Source organism: Mus caroli, unplaced genomic scaffold (assembly GCF_978045245.1).
Source record: "Mus caroli unplaced genomic scaffold, Mus_caroli_1 scaffold_4, whole genome shotgun sequence".
In the NCBI taxonomy this organism is placed as follows: domain Eukaryota; kingdom Metazoa; phylum Chordata; class Mammalia; order Rodentia; family Muridae; genus Mus; species Mus caroli.
In genome coordinates this window covers 55,119,008-55,136,391 of record NW_028227259.1, presented here as the reverse complement: position 1 = coordinate 55,136,391, position 17,384 = coordinate 55,119,008, and the positions used below count along the sequence as shown (strand labels likewise).

The 17,384-nt window shown below is 45.5% G+C and overlaps 1 protein-coding gene across 1 annotated transcript in view; it reads left to right on the top strand.

Annotated features, from left to right (window-relative positions):
• Lgi2 (leucine rich repeat LGI family member 2) overlaps positions 1-17,384 on the top strand; it is a 32,230-nt gene that overhangs the window by 3,372 nt on the left and 11,474 nt on the right. Inside the window, exons 3-7 of the mRNA XM_021163218.3 lie at positions 567-638; positions 2,510-2,581; positions 6,973-7,044; positions 8,111-8,280; positions 15,790-15,954. Of these exons, the coding sequence (XP_021018877.1) occupies positions 567-638; positions 2,510-2,581; positions 6,973-7,044; positions 8,111-8,280; positions 15,790-15,954 (551 nt within the window). The remainder of the gene's footprint in view (positions 1-566; positions 639-2,509; positions 2,582-6,972; positions 7,045-8,110; positions 8,281-15,789; positions 15,955-17,384) is intronic.

The window sequence follows — 17,384 nt, the reverse complement described above, 5'->3', positions numbered from 1 at the left end:
AATATTTATCAAATGGATTTACCTAGCCACGCAAATTGAAAACTACATAGAGATAGTCTTTTAGAGACTTCTTAACCTTTTAAAAAATGATTATTTCTCATGAGAAGGTATAGTGTGGTAGAAAGGAGTTTTGCTTTTAGGTTCCCACTGTATGACTTTAGTCAAGTCTCTTATCTTCTTGGGGCTTAAAATCTCTAGGATACAGTTGGGTTATGGACCTTGCAGGTCTGAAATTCCATGGTTTCTTGGACATCCTGAAATATTTATTGGCTGCCTTGTTGTGCCTAGGAGAAAACTGCTTTTGAATGATGGCCATCAGTTCCTAAGTTCCTCCAGGCGTGAGACAGGTAGTATTGGAGACAGTGGGGGAAATTCAGCCAAAGGGGGAAATTCCCTTTCTTGCTGTCCCTATCACAGTGGTGAGGACATTAGGGACCTAAGGGGTTGTCCTTAGGCTGAGAATAGCCCTCATTTGCATAGGGACCATCACGTAGCAAAAGAAAAAGAAATGGCTTCCTCAGGTGATATCACGTTCCCATCTCTGTTAAAACCTGCCTTGTTTTCAGATTGCTGAACTCTAACTCATTCACGGTGATCCGGGACGATGCCTTTGCTGGCCTTTTTCATCTTGAATACCTGTAAGTGTTGTGTGGTGTCTGCTGAAAGTTTGTTGCCTCTGGGAGATTTCTGAGTTGTGTCCTGTGGTGGGAGAGGGGGGCAGCAAACCCCATTCTCATGCCAGCACTGACCTGTGAGTTGACTTACTTCTCAGTGTGCTAGGGCAGGAAGAGGCTGGAGACAAAGCCCAGGAAGGGAGACACTCACTCATTCATTCTCTGCTGACCTTTAATTTGTCATGTAGCAAGCACAGTTGGAAATCGCGTTGGATATTTTTACCTCCATAACTAGGCATGGGTTTGCTGATGGGCCAGAAATAGAGCTGGACACTTCTGGGGGCTTTTTTTTTCTAACAAAGTTTCCCTATTTGGGGGTAAACTGCCTGGTTTTTATCCAGCTGTCCCATATCCCATTGGCTCTGGCTTCTGGGAGTCGTGTTGAAGGTCTAATTAGATTTTTCCTTTTTCTAAAAATGAAAACCCAAATCAAACCATAACAACAAGAAAACAGGAGAGGGAATTCTCTTCCCTTCTTCAGATGGACCGTTTTCCCCTTGAGCAATGAGCTTGGCTATGGTTCTTATGTCAGCCTTTCTCACATTCAAACCTTTCTCTTCCCCCTTAAGTTGTCCTAGCCTTGTATTTGGTAAGTCAGTAATAACATTAATCCTGCTATCAGTTTGGGATTTCCTTGCTTAGCATTCAGAGGATTTGCAAAGCCTTGTTCCTGCTGTCTTATCTGAGGTGAACAGGTAGATGTTGGAATTCTAGACACATCCCAGGTAGAAAAAGCTCTCTGCTGATATGAACTCTCAGGGAACGCTGTCTCCCTAGGAACTTTTTCTCCGGAGAATCCTCTTATAATCCGGTATTTTGACATGTATTTGATGTGCAAAGAGTGTCACAGCTGCAGGGTTGAAGCCACCAGGGTTGCCCCAAAGCCCACGAATAGCTGTGGGGTACTTGAGATTTTCTCTGGTGGGGAGTTCAGATGCTGCCCAGGGTGTCAGGGAGAAAGGCAGCTTATCAGGGTACACTAATGTCTAGTACTAAACAGACACCAGAGTTTTTAAAAAACAGGCATCAGAGACTGCTCCCTGTGAGACCTAACTCATCAGTTGTGTCACAGACATAGCAAAGCCTTTCCCATAGAATATCTCAGCAAAGACCCGCTAGCATTTATTTGACTTAACTCCTTGGCCCTGGAGAACAGTTACAATGTATCCCTGTCATATCCTGAGAGTTTATGGCTTAGTCAATGTCATTGCTACAAGGTGTCTGCTGTAAGCCCTGTACTATCTCAGCCCAGAGCAAGCCAGCCTTGCTTGGGATACAGCCTTGTCCCGAGCTTGAGAACACCTCTACCTTGTTATCAATTGCCCAGATAGGAGACTGTATAGGACAAAATGAACTCAAGGTTTCTGGAAGCCGTGCTTAATGGAACTCTTCCTTCCTCAGCAAAAACTAAAACATAGAGATATAAAACAATGGGCTTTCCTCTAGGGACTATGGTATTAGTATGGCTAGCAAGGCACAGGGCACTGTAAGAGAGAGCAGGGAGACTGCCTGGAAGCTTTCCAGTGTTGCAGAGATGGGAGAATTTCTGGCCCCTGTGCAGTACATTCTTCTCCCTTGCTCAAACCCAAGATGTGATTGGCCACGTTGCCAGCTCTGAGTTTGGAGACGCCCAGGCTGGGCTGGCTAGAGCAGAGAGCACGTGTTCTTGCTCACATGCCCGGCTCCCTCACGGAGTTTAGCATAGCATGCTGCTAACTTTGGAGTGTCTGTACCTCATAAGTGCTTTCTGATTTTATTGCCAAAGCACACTGCATCATCTGTTAGAGATGTTAAGGAGAGGGAATTCAGTTATATTATATTGCTTCTCTCCTTAGGTTCATTGAAGGGAACAAAATAGAAACCATTTCAAGAAATGCCTTTCGGGGCCTCCGTGACCTGACTCACCTGTAAGTCTTATGCAATCTCTTGTACGGGCTGGCCACGAGAACATGAGGCCTCTTGATTTGATTTCCAAAACCCACGTAAGCAGACAGGCATCATGGTACATGCTTGCAATCCCTGTGCTGGGGAAGCAGAGACAGAAGGATCTCTGCAGCATGTTGGACAGCCAGCCTTGCCTAAGCAATGATGCCTAGGTCCCAGGGAGAAACTTGGTCTCAAAAAATGAAGTGAATGGCTCCTGAGGTCACATGTGCACACATGTTCATGAACACATACATGCACACACGCACAGTTGTTTTTCTTTGGTGTTTTCTGTGATGTTTCCACAGTCACAACATCTCTCAAAGGAGACTCATTTTCACACTGCCTAAGAGGTTCCTCTGCTGTCAGACAGCACTTGTTGGGGTGATTATCTGCATATTGATCTCCATCATCCTATGTCACCATGGAGACCACACAGGACTCCATGGGAAGCGGGAAACCGTCAGTGCTGTGTGGACCGTGTGCTCAGGAAGGAATTGGGATAGAGGCATGGCTCTCATATCAGTTGGTGCCAGCTGCCAGACCTGGTACCCACAGGCCTTCCCAGGGTTTATGATAATTTGTGAGTTCCCATTTTACAGAATTGGGAACTCTGACTTAAGCGACTCAGCAAAAGACATCACCTAGAGGATAAAGCGGTATAGAGACCTTGAATGTCCTCCCTGTAGGATGAAAGTTGTTTTTTCTTTTATGTTGAATTTCAGCTAAGCTTTTCAATTCCTTAAGAGCGTTCCAGAGACCAAAGGGGGGGGGGTAGAGGAATTGATCTGAATCGATTGGCATATCAGAATGAAGCAAGCACACACACTTAGAAAAGTTAATAAGACTGGAAAAATAATGGCTGTGTTTGTAGAAATGCAAACCAATCGCTGTCATGGTGGAAGAGGGCATTTGTTCACTAAGATGTGGGCTTAATTTGCATAATCAAGATGATGGGTTCTATATATCTATGGTCACCTTGTCTACATTAAGAAGGAGAGTTAGGGAAACTGAGAGCACTGAGTCTAGGTGCAGGGCAAGGATGGTGGTACCTTTGAGTGTAACCCTGACCACAGTGTAGGGGCATATTCATTAAAAAAAAAAAAGACTCTTTTGCCAGGTGGTGGTGCACACCTTTAATCCCAGCACTCAGAGGCGGAAGTAGGTGGATCTCTGAGGTCACTCTGGTCTACTGAGTGAGTTCCAGGATAGCCAGGGACACACAGAGAAATCCTGTCTTGAAAAACAAACAAAACCAACCCCAAAGCCTCTTCTTATTAGGCTGTAATGATCCTGATGAAGACACCTGCTGGTGGGCACAGTGAGCCTGGCATCTGGGCCACCAAGCAGAAGCCCTGGCTGAGCTGGAGACTGGAGAGTACGGCGGTAGGGAATGACCATGGGGGATCAAAACAGCTGTCAGCACATTGCACAGAGAACACGCATCCGTTGACATTGTTCTCGGGTTTCTTCACTTGCTATGGAAGGACAGAGTCAACCTGTCTACTGGAGTCCTTAGTTCCTGTGGACTAAGACTTCAGGTCTGGGTTCACAACCCAGTGATTACTTATTGATATTACTTAGCTTTTCTGACACTTAGCTTCCTCATTCTTGAGATAAGCATTGTTTTACTGACTGTGGATGGTATGATGTACATAATGGTTAATGATGCGTGCAGTCTCCAAAGACTGCATCCCTATTCTCCATAGTAAATGCCAATGCCCAGGGTTTGGCAGGTATCATCATCATCATCACCACCACCACCATCATCATCATTTTCCTCCTCCTCTTCCTCCTCCTCTTCTTCCTTTTCCTCCTCCTCCTCTCCTCAATGACAGTATCATTTCATCCTTCCAGTCATTAAAAAGTCTTGGTTTTCTCCCTGGATTGCTAAATTTTCTTGGTGACTTGAATATCCAGATAGAGAGTGCTGAAGGGCAGATGTGGTTGTGTGGAGAAGAGCAACTGAGGCAGATAAGGGTGGGTCTCAAAACTTGAGAAGGAAGGAGGGCCGCTGCTATTGATCACAGGCTGCAGGCAGAACTTAACCCATTGTTTATAGATGGGACTGTCCCCTTGTTCCTCTTTAAACATCTCATGCAGAGGAAGTCTTGGCTCCAGAAAGCACTCGCTTAGGGAAGTCACTAGCCAGACTCTTGTCACTTAAATGAGATGTTCGATGTTGGCCTTCGGTGAGCTTTCCTGACACTTAGATGCCCACATTCATATTAAAATCCAGGTTGGGTTCCAAAGCAGAGGGAGCAGTGCCAATCTGTAACTAAAATCTAGGACGTTTGTGTTCTAGCACTCTTATAGAACCCAGGGGACAGGAAGCTATTAAATAGTTTGAGAAATGAAGTAAGTGCTATGGGTTTGTAGACAAAATAAAAAGGAAGACAAAATTAAAAGGAAGATGTTAAGCACTTAGCCTGGATAGGGTGGAGAGCTTATGGAAATAGGGCTGGCTTATGAAATCTAAATTATAAGCTTGAAACAATTGCAAAATATATTTGTTCGTTTGGTTGGTTGATTTTTTTTTCTTTGACCAGTCTCTATATATATTGTTACATTATTACCATTACAATGCAACAGCTTTCAGGTAGCCACATTTAAGAAAAAAAAAAAAGACCAACCAAACAATGAACTGATATTTAGCTAAAGTCTTTTTGTGCTTTGTTTTCTATATCAAAACAAACACCCCCTTTAAACTTTCCCCACAAGTCACCCCCAGCGTATGTTCAATGTGATTATATAATCAGCTTATTTCCCAACACATCAAAAAATGTGTAAGTACCTCATTATGAAAAGCAAGGTAAAATAGCCCATAGAATGGTATCCTAATCCATTTATGGTTGCCTGAGTGGGAAGGGGACTGATTAGAAACTATCGTTCTCCGCAGTCTCAGTCAGTATTTGAAGAAAGAATGTTTGCAGTAAAAATGGGCTTACGCTCTCTACTACACCCAACTGACTGTAAGCAGGAGTGCTTGTTCATTTACCTGTAGTTCTGGGATGGGCCGTGACCATGCTATGACTAGGTATGACTAACTTCATACATTTTTATAAACCACCTACGTGTTTATCAGTTATACATGGTGCCATTTGTACTCATGTGTAGTAGACATCTCAAGAGGAAGGTATACATTTCCTGACCACGTTACTTTAGTATCTGGTGCCCAGCATTTCCACTCAGCATCTTCCCACAGCAGCACTGAGCTGTAGCCATCCATCCTCAGTGGGCTGGCATCAGGGCAGTGCAGAATCCTGAATCGATGGGAGCTGAGGCTCTTTACAACCTCTACTCTTGCTGGAGGTGGGTGTGGGCTAGCGTCTCAGAAACCTCTGCAACCCTCAGAAGAAACAAAGAAATGGTTTCTCATCAGCCTTGGTTAAGGAGAAGATAAAATGGATCACAGTCAGTTCTTCGCTAAGCATGCCACCTTAGTGAGGTTTTATTGTTATTGCCGAGTGTCTTCATGCAAAAGAGGGTTCACTGAGTCCGCTTCAGAAGCACAAATGATCGCATACACTTGGCTGGACCACAGGAGGACTACTTGGGAGAGGATTGTGCACCTTCTGCTGTTTGTCTTATATTGATGCCTCATTAATTCATTTTTTAAAAATAGCATATCCATCTTCTCTATGAGCAAAAGTTTCACAACTTCCTATGTGTGTGCCCTGTTCTAGGGATGGGATGAAACCACGGACGGACAGCAGTGTCTGTCTGTGTGTTGCTTTTGTGTTAAGAAGTTACACAGTCAAGAAGCAAACGAGTAAAGCATAGTTTGCAAATGACCATCTCCCAAGCGAGACCAGGGAGCTGTGACAGAGAGTCCTGTGTGGCTGGGTTAGAGTAGTGGGCAGTGCAGTCTCACCTCATGGGGGTGTGCTTAGGTTATGGAGAGTCCTACATGCCATGAAATAGAACCTTGCATTTTTTTTATTCTTCCTGTTTTTGAAGATAAGATGAGCTGGCCTGGAACTCACTACGTACACCAGGCTAGCCTTAAGCTCACAGAGATCCACCTCCTCCTGCCCCTCAAGGGTTGGAATTAAGGGTGTTGCTCCACTAAACCTGGCCTAGGACGTTGGCTTTTATTCCAGCAACTATAGAAGCCAACTGTAGTTTAATAGCTGTGCATAAAGAGCTTACTTAATAAAGTGCTCATTTTAAAAGCAAAAAAGCTTACGTTGGAATCCAGTTGTCTTTGTGTAATGGAATTTGTGTCTTTCAGTGATGATCAAGCTATGGATTGAGCAATGTTTTGATGTGGAGGCTCAGAACTCTCCTTGAATCATTAGATGTACTTTAAGGGACTTCAGGATGATTGGCAGGAAGGTAGTAACCACATTAAAATGTGACTTTCGTTTTCTAGTTCCTTGGCCAACAACCACATAAAAGCACTTCCCAGGGACGTGTTCAGTGATCTGGATTCCCTCATTGAACTGTGAGTAATGCAATTTAAATTTGTGTATACTGCCACAGGCCCTAGTCAATAACATCTTTCAAATCCCTTTGCTCTCAACCGTTGACCACAAAGTAGTCCACACTGAGAAACAGCGTGTGTGTTGTCTTGTGTTGATTTCAGCCATTAGATATTGTACCCTGCGTCCAATAGTAAATTAGGCATGCTGGCTGGCTGGCTCCTGTGTAGTCTATCCACCTGCTTTGCCTTCTTAAATTTCACTGGAAGCATCGTGACTGTAGCACATCTTACTGGATGCAGGTTAACAAGACTTTAAATGTTCCAGTTGTATTCGTGAATACTGCCTTCCTATCACATCCTTTGTCATTTATGAGAAGCAATACTGGGATATTTTTCTTTCATCCCTTCCCACTTCCAGCATTGTGCTGAGACAATTTTAAGAGGGCTGATGTCTCATTTTTGAGAACCTTCTGTATCTCATTCAACTAAAATCACCACATCAAGGAATACTCAACCAAGAGAAAAGTCTGTACAAGAAATAAGATCCATGAAATTCAACTATTTTTTTAAAAAACAGTTCCATATATGGAATGTTTTAGATCTATCAGGCTATGAATAAATAACTCCAATGTTTCATATTACTACTGTCTTAGTCAGGGTTTGTATTCCTGTACAAAACATCATGACCAGGAAGCAAGTTGGGGAGGAAAGGGTTTATTCAGCTTACACTTCCATATTGCTGTTCATCACCAAAGGAAGTCAGGACAGGAACTCCCAGAGATAGGAACTTGGAGGCAGGAATGGATGCAGAAGCCATGGAGGAGTGCTGCTTATTGGCTTGCTTGCTTCCTTCCCCTGGTTTGCTCAGTTTGCTTTCTTATAGAACTCAGGACTACTAGCCCACAGTGGGCTAGGCCCTCCCCCCTTGATCACTAATTGAGAAAATGGAGGCATTTCCTTAAGGGAGGCTCCTTTCTCTGTGATAACTCCAGCTTATGTCAAGTTGACACACAAAACCAGCAGTACAACTTCCAAAACACACCAGATATGTCTGCTTCCCTATGTATGTGTGTGTTTTGTGTTTCAGAGACTTAAGGGGTAATAAATTTGAATGTGACTGCAAAGCCAAGTGGCTGTATCTATGGCTGAAGATGACAAATTCCACCGTCTCTGACGTGCTGTGTATCGGTCCACCAGAATACCAGGAGAAGAAACTCAATGATGTGACCAGCTTTGACTATGAGTGTACCACCACAGGTAGGCAGAGCCTCTGCCCTCAGAGGTGGGCATGTAGAACAACCCTTTGTTTTCCTTGTAGACTGTCAGCTGCAGACAAGGGAAAGCGAATGGAGATATTTTTCTATAAAAATCACTTTAGAGAAAGTGTAAGGATTTTAGAAGAAATGAATCAGGGCTGACAAGGTGGTTCATTGAGTAAAGTTACTACCAAGTTTGGTGACCTAAGTCCAATGCCTGAGACCTTTGTGGTTGAAGGAGAGAAGTGACTCTCTCAGTTGTCTTCTGGGGTACACAGGAGCATGGTCGTGCACACACAGATGCACACACAAAAGAAATCGTGTAAAATGTTTAAGATCAAGAATCAATGGGGTTCGGAGAACATCTCAACAGTTGGGGAGGATTTTGTTAGCTGTACTGGCTCTCATTTTAATTTTTTTCTTTATCTTTTTGCCCCTTTTGAGACAGGGTATTGCTCTGTAGCTCAGGCTAGCCTGGTTAGCTAGGCTAGATAGAATGCTGAGCACGCTGGCCTTGAAGTTGAGGCAAATCTGTTTCCACTTCCCAAGGGCGAGGTATGGCAAGCGTTCTTTCACCAAGGCTGATTTAATTTTGATTCTTTGCAAAATTCAAATCCTCCAGTGTTGTTTCTTCCCTTTAATTGTATGTTTGTGTGTCCAAGTGCACACACGTGTTCTTGTGTGTGCACATGGGTATGTGGATGGCAGAGGTCAAACTTGGGGGTCATTCCTCTGAGATTGCTGTTTGAGACAGCATCTCTCATTGGTCTGGAACCTGCCGACTCAGCTGGACTAGATACCCAGTGAGACCCAGGGCTCTGCCTGTTCCCGTCTTTCCAGCACTGAGCTTTTGTGTGAATTTTACCACATTCAGGTATTTTATGTGTGTTCTGGGGAAGAAAATTTAAGTCTTCACCTGCAGAAAATACTTTTCTGGCTAAGCTAGCTCTCCCAGACTGTCTATCTGTCTGCCTTTCTTTAAAGATTAAAATGCAGACTTGAGAACTTAGCATGAGGACCCTCTTTGAACAAGCCTGGCCTGCCTTTCCCTTGGAATCCAGTGCAGAGGGATCTGGATAACTTTACTGTCATAGGCTTTTTATTTTTTTCTAGTAAGATGATACAGTAAGTTTAATATGTGTTTTTATATCTACAAATTATTTTCCATTTCAAGTAGGACGAGATAACTAGGAAAATTATAGCCAGTGGCAAAGCAGAATATATACCTTGACAAGTGCTTGCTGGAAAAAACCAGTCACATAGAGGGGGAAACTGTAAAGGTGGCTTGGCTTTGTTTTTTCAGAGTCCACCTCAGGGTTTCCATTTCCACATTTTTGAGGTTATGGAAGAAAATTTAAAATGCCGACTCCCTCCGTGTCCCTGCAGGTAGAGGGTGAAGGGAGGGGTGCCTCCATTCGAAAGGTTCAAGCAGGTTTCCACTGCTTCTGAAGGCAGATTTTCAAGGAGGGAGGATCAATCCACAGTGTGCAGCCAGCTTTCTAGATGTTTGTGGAAATAAACGGCGGGGGGTTAGGAGTTGCTATCTACAAAGCCTGAAGGCATGTCAAAAGAACTCAGAAAAAAATGAAAAAACAGTTAAAGAAACGCAAAACTCATAAAGATTCCCAGAAACAAAGTATCGTATTTAGGCCAAAATATACTACTGCCTTTCCAAACAAATAAACTGAAAGCTACCAAGTAGGGAATGAATTCCAGGTGTTTCAATTTGTGTGCCCGTGCCCGGGTGTGTTTACAGCTGGAGAAGCTCACAAGTTCTGCTCTCTGATGGGAAACTGGAAGATTGAAGGAAGTAACCTTGTCTTTCACCCCAGAGCTGGGGCTATTCAGCTGTGTAATTGGCAGGTGTCCCTTACTCAGGCAGGCCACTAAGGGGTTATTTACTATGCTATCAGGCCAATAAATCAGAGGTCACGGTCAATGACATTTGTGCAGAAAGGTGTCACTCAAGACCATTTGACATTAAGTGCATAGGAAGGCATCTGAGGCTCCTCTGGGCCTTGCCTTCAATTCCTTTCTGGAGAGTTCTCTAAACTCCACAGTGAGGTTGGCGTCTCCCATCACTCCCTTTGACCTGGTCCAGTGTCTGCCTCTGAAAAGATGACATGGGTTTATGGAAAGTGAACAGTCTGAGAACAGAGCATCATTTATAACAACAACAACAAAAAGGATTTCTGACCTCAAGGCCTTCTGGACGGTTCAAATCGCATTCTGGGATTAAGAATTGTCTTTGGCAAAGAGACAGTTTGGAACTAGAAAGGCCAGGTTCTGAGTCTCAGAATCCGGGGGCAATGTGGCGAGTCTTTTAACACATTTGAGCCATCTCTCTTGGGTTTGTCTTTGCCAATGAGGTTCCTACTCCTTTGCAAAGTCCACATGAGGCTTTCAAGTGATGAGACATCACTGACTGTCTGTCTCTGTTATCGTAAAGCTCCTGGACACCCTTGCTCGCTCCAATGTTTTTCTATGGGGTGGGTGCATGGGTGAAATGACACAAGATGACCTGTCCCCAGATACTGTCCCTGCCATATACCCTCTATAATTATGAGGTGTCTGACTCTCTTGTCTTCTGCTCACATCAAGCCCTGGCCTCTGGTGCTTTACCAAAGACTTTGGAGGGTGGGTATGAGGGTGTGTGTGTGTGTGTGTGGAGGGGTGGAGATGAGACTCCTGGAAAAAGAGAGAGAGAAAGAGAGAGAGAGAGAGAGAGAGAGAACGAACCCAAGCAGGTAGGGTCACCTTATGGCTTCCTTACTGTGGAGTCTTTCTCTTAGCTCAGAGCTGTTTGGCCCAAGAGATGATGGCGACATTGTTACCATGCTGCTCCTCTGCAGAGGAGAGAAATGAGCAGGCAGCCATCACCCCGCTGCCTCAGCAATTCAGATTAATCACAATTCTTCTACACCCTCCCCTTCAAGTCTATTTTTAACCAGGCAGAGATTCCCTGTTACCCATCGATGATCCCATGTTAGGTGGATAATTCGCTAAATTCCTTAGAGGGAGTGAGTTGCGCATCCTAATTGTCCTGTTACCGTCCCTGTTTCGGGGCTGATGAAAATGCAAAGAGAAATAATGCATTAATGTGCACTCTCTCTCCCCATAGGCTCAGCATCATGTATAATTTATTTTCTACAAGTTCTATAAATAGCTATGTAAAAATCCATGGATTCCAGTGGGAGAAAGGCTGAAATTGTAAGAGACCCACTGACATCATGAACTTGGTCTGGTGTGAATGGAAGCGGTGGCTTTCATGGAGGCACATACCGTTAATATTTTACCGCCAGTAAATTGGTGACACCTCGGTATGCGTGTCCTCTGAGGTCTCTCCACAATGACCGTGCTTTTGGCTTTTTTTTTTTTTTGGTAAAAGTTCAAGTCCAGATGCGGGGTAGGAAAGGGTATGTAAATTTGTCTCCTCCCTCTCTCTAGGATGGATGGAGGCCCGTGTCTCAGTCACTGTTCCTTAGGTGGTCGGTGTGGTCCTAGGTCTTCTATGTAGGATTAGTCATTTCGGTGATTAACAGTGTGTGTCATGCTAGGTAGTCAGAGTATAGGAAATATTATGAAACAATGAATTCAATTTGGAGAAATAAATTAAAACAGGGCCAGGGAAGCTTGGTTTGTATAATGTGTTCTGTGTTCTGGTAGAACTTTTTTTCAAATTTACTTTACGTCCAGACCTTTGCCGCCACTCCCAGTCCCTCTGCTCACAGTTCCTCCTCCCATCTCCCCCCACCCCTTTCTCCTCTGAAAATGTGTAGGCCCTGCTGTGTATCCCCCCAACCCTGGTACATCAATTCATTGCAGCGCTAGGTGCATCCTCTCCCACTGAGGCCTGGCAAGGTAGCCCAGTTAGGGGGAATGTAGTCCACAGACAGGCACCAGTTGTTGGTGGACCCACATGAAGACCAAGCTGCACATCTGCTACATATATGTTGGGAGACTAGGTGCAGCTCGTGTATGCTCTTTGGTGGGTAGTTTAGTCTCTGAGAGCCTGAAGGGTCTGGGCAGTTGACTCTGCTGGTCTTCCTATGGAGTTCTTATCCCCTCTAGGTCCCTCACTCCTTCCCTCAACTCTTCCATAAGAGTCCCTGACCTCTGCCCAATGTTTGGCTGTGGGTCTCTGCATCTGTTTTGGTCACCTGATGAGTGGAACCTTTCAGAGACAGTTATGCTATGCTCTTGTCTGCAAGCATAAGAGAGTATCATTAATAGTATCAGAGATTGGTGCTTGCCCATGGGTTGGGTCTCAAGTTGGGTTGGTCATTCCCTCAGTCTCTGCTCCATCCTTGTCCCTGCATTTCTTGTAAACAGGATAAATTTGGGGGGTAGAACTTTTTTTTAACAAAAAAATTCTTTTTTTATTATTCTTTTTAAGTGTAGATATACCTATGGATTTGTGCATACATTTGTGCCTGTGGAAACCAGAAGAGGGTGTGGTATCCCTTGGAGCTGGAGTTACAGGCAGTTGTGAGGCAGCTGACATGGGTGCTGGGAATTGAACTTGGGTCCTCTGCAAGAGCAACAAGCCCTCTTGAGCACTGAGCCATCTCTGCAGCCCCTATTCTGGCGGATCCTTTGTATTTCAGGATTCCTCAGGAAAGGTGAAAAGCTTTTGTTTGCCTTAAAGTGCGCACATTCTCCTGCAGAGGCTTACATCTCTGGGCCTTGAGAACAAACACAGTTGGGAGAGAAACGAGCCAGCAGGTAGATGTCAGGGAGTGCTTAGAACCTGTGGCCTTCATGATGAAAGAAGAGCAGCTTAATAAAGAGTTTCTCACTGTGTCTGCTGAAGTGGAAAGAGCTGCGTCCTTCCATGTTGTAGAGGCCAAGAGAGGGAGCCTGCAGGAGCTACCATTCTTCCTGTTTGCCCGCCTTGAACAGAAGCAGCCTGAGCACTTGCCCCTTGCCTTCTGCACCGGGGCGGCAGTTTTTTCTTGGTGGGGGTGGGGACGTCAGGAGCAGCCTAGAAGCTATAGGGCATCTTCCCGAACTCTTCAGCAGCTGGCTTGCTACTGTCATCTTGCAGAAGTAAATCCTCCATTGACATGGGCCAGGTGCTATGCCTGTCACCACCGCCTTTGGAAGTGTAGGCTCCTCTGATCACCTTTGGTCACGTGGAAGCTTGACCTTCCTGTCCACCAAGGCTGGCCTCCCCTGGAGGCTGCTCTCTGCTGGAATATGGGGAGGGGCATCCTGTTCTCTAGACACATCTATCCCTCCACCACCTCTCAATTACCTTCTGCCTGTTGGACTACAGAAACATCCTCCTCTTAGTGCCCAGTGACAAACTCCTCTTCTGTCTACCCCCTCTCACAGGACCTGCCTGCTGCCCCCCCCCCCCAGTCTCTACGACAGACCTGGGTTGAGGCTATGCCCACTCATTAAGTAAAATAGCATAGTGAACACTTACTGGGTACCCCAGATGAAGAAGAACACCTCTTACAGTAAAGGTGTATGGAACTTCCTTTTGTGTTGGGCTAAGTGGTGCTCTTATGCATGCAAGTGTGTTACAGATGTGTGCATTCCCCTCCCCCACACATAGGAAGGCAGAGAGAGAGAGAGAGAGAGAGAGATAGATAGAGAGAATGTCATTTTCCCAAGGTTACTCAGAACATGAAGAAACAACTCAGCAACAATGTTACTAAAATAGACACCTCCCACCTCACAAAGATGGTCAGGATACAGACGCAGGTGGGACGGCCTCTGTCTGCATTTGTTTATATTGAGTGTGTTCAGCCCTGAGGTGAGCATTTTCACCTAGCAAGATCTGATCTGTCCTCACCATGGAGTTTGGGCGGGGGGTGGGGAGTGGGGGAGGGGAAGCTCCTTCCTTCATCTTATGACAGATGAATTAAGACCTGAAAGTCACCAGCCGGGGGGTCTTAAGGGCAGGAAGTCACTTCAGGCCATTTGCCTCCAGGCACAATGCTTGCCCTAGTACCTCACACAGTCCTCATCTCCTGAGCCCTGACTTTCTCACCACACGCCTTTACTAACCCTTCTCACCCCTGTTCATTCTTGCCACCCCAACCCTTGCGTAGCTGCTGTCACTTCTCCTGCCTCTGTGATTGAACAGGCTCCCTCCATGCATGGCCCCTGTGACTTCTTTGATCAGACAGTGTCTCCAAGTGGGACTCTTGACACTATTGTTTGGAGTCGTATGATTACGACTTAAATGTCAGTGTCCAGAGATGAGCCCAGCTAGTGTTGTGGGGGCTGGTCAGAGATGGCCTTGTAGGTGACATGAACCAAGATGGTTAAAGATTAGGTGAGAAAGCGCTGGATCTCCTGGATGTGAACTCCCTCCTGGAGGGGCTGCATGTGTTGGAGCATTTCTGGCCAGAAGAACTGCTTAGTCTGTGTTTTATACCATTTGTTGTGAGGTTTTATTTGTTAGTTTGTTTGTGTTTTTTGAGTCTGGGTCTCACTGTGTAGCCCTAGCTGGTTTGGAGCTTGATATATAGACCAGGCTGGCCTTGGGCTCATAGAAATCCACCTATCTGCCTGTGCCTGCCTCCTGAGGACTGGGATTAGAAGCATGCTCCACACATCTTGCTCTGTGTGTGTGTGTGTGTGTGTGTGTGTGTGTGTGTGTCTTAAAAAAATGTTTCTTTTCTAGATTTCTAATTCCCCTACATACAGGTGATGCTAGCACTGTGGGCATGCCCCTTGCTCCTCATCCCTTGGCAGTTCTGTGCCATACCCAAACTTTCACAGAGAGTTGTCACTTAAGGGCTCTCTGTGGGTGAGGACACTCAATCCCCATGCCACATGTTCCTGCAGAGTTCTGTGCCTGCTTGCTGCTATATCATGATGCCCAGATCATAGGCACAGGACATCAAGACTGGTGTCCAGGAAGCTCTTTTAGGTTCCTGTCAACTTCCCCAGGGGGCCCTTCATAAACCTCTAAGACCACAGCAAAAGGTATTTGTTTCCAAACTTATGCATGCCCTGTTTGGAATGTAGTACTCACTGTGGCCTGCAGGGGCGCTGTTTCCCGGTAGGGGGTTTGTGGAACTGGGTTTAAATCACAGGCCTCCCTGTGTTGAGTGAGTTTGAGAAGAATATCATCAAGCCATATTCAGCCATCTTCTTTCCTGCAGGGGCTGCTCTGAGAGAGCTAGAGGCTTAGCATTCTCAGAACTTACTAGAACACAACATCCCCTGTTTTGCATGCCAGCTTCATGTATATCCTGCCTCCTTCTTTCTGCCTTGGCTTTCTGAAAGCCAGGTCTCCCACATTTGCTTAGACCATTGAGACCTTGTTGGTAACTTGGGGGTGTGTCTCCAGGAAGCAGTATCACAAACTGCATGGACCTTACAGTCCCATCTTTCAGAGTCTACAGAGCAGAACATTCCCCAGGGCAGTGTGGAGTTGCCTGTTCCTCCCCAGGTCCCCAGACTGATGATGCCAAGCAGAGAGGATGGCAGTTGGGACTCTCACTAGGATTTTGTGAACTAATATTTGTTTTTCAACACCCACTCTCAGATTTTGTCGTTCATCAGACTCTGCCGTACCAGTCGGTGTCAGTAGACACGTTCAACTCCAAGAACGATGTGTACGTGGCCATCGCTCAGCCCAGCATGGAGAACTGCATGGTGTTGGAGTGGGACCACATAGAAATGAATTTCCGGAGTTATGACAATATCACAGGTGTGTTGTGAGGAGAAGCATCCCTTGCCGCCGTCAAGGGAAGGCTTGATGCCCTAGCTGGAGGGGAGGCAGGGACTACATTCCAGTCCACGCTAATGGTCCCTCTAAAGTTTTCTCCATATGGTTAGAGATGATAAGTGTAGAATTTCAGGTGGTGATTTCTTACTGGTGGAGATCCCTTTGGGAAAGGGGGGGTGGCGACTCCATGAGAACGGTGAGAGTTTCTTCCATCAATGGCAAGAAGTCCCATGGGAATCCCATGGTCTTGCATAGTTAGGGTGGCCTGTCTATACCAGAGTTAAGTCACCGCTTTGTTTTTGTTAAGCTGATTATTAACTAATGAACACACATACACACACATGCATATACATACATACACATACATATACTCACATACACACATACACACACACACACACACACACACATATATATATATATATATATATATATATATATATATATACACATATACACATGTACACACCATTCCTCCTCCCATTGCTCACTCCCATGCTCCTTTGCTGGGTCATGATGATCACTGCTCACACTCATTAAAAGCATAGCAATGAGAATGGACTGGTCCTAAGTTCAAACCTTTGGCTTCTTTCGATCCTGATATGAGTTCTGAGGGTTTTAGTGATACTAAAGACAAGCTATCTGTTTGCTCCTTAAGTAAAAGGATAAAATCAGGGATAGAAACAATCTTTCAGGCTTCTCAGTTTGTCCACATAACTGATCCTGGCGTTTAGAAACATCACTCTGAAAGTCTGACCATTGTCCTGCCGAGGCTCAGGAGGCACTGAACTGTTTCTCTGGAGTGGATCTGGTACAAAGTCTGGGTTGAGAAGATCATAGGAGTTTCTCAGGCACAAGCGGCTATACAGCAAATGCAAGCGCATAGGTAGGCAGAAACAGTGGTGTTTCACCCCTGGGGAACAGGCTACTAATGAGTCTAATCATGAGCCCCGATGCCCAGGAGATGCCATCTCCGATGAGCTAGTTGCTGCTGCCACAAACACCTGGCCTTCTGATGTGGAGCACACTGTCCTTGGTGTAGAGTCTAGAAGCTCAGACCCAGTGCAGATCTGCATGAAGGACCTTGAACCTGGACCACGGCAAGGGAAAGAGAGGACGCATGGAGAGCTTAATATCCTGGTAGAGTTTGCTTTGTAGTTTTGGGCTTAACGCTTGGTGGAATTTGCATGGGCTGGCTCCTGCCTCTGTGACAGTGCAGTTGGCACAGCTTTATGAGTGACCTACTCTATTCATTCAGGGGCAGAACCTATCTCTATGTGTGTCCCTGTCCCGGTCCGAAGAGGACAGAAGGGAGTAGCATTGTTGTTCACCTGCCCTTGCCACTCACGGCAGCTGGCCATGCAGGGGAGACTGGGGTCCTCCTTTAGTCTCATTCATAGAAGGTTTTAAGA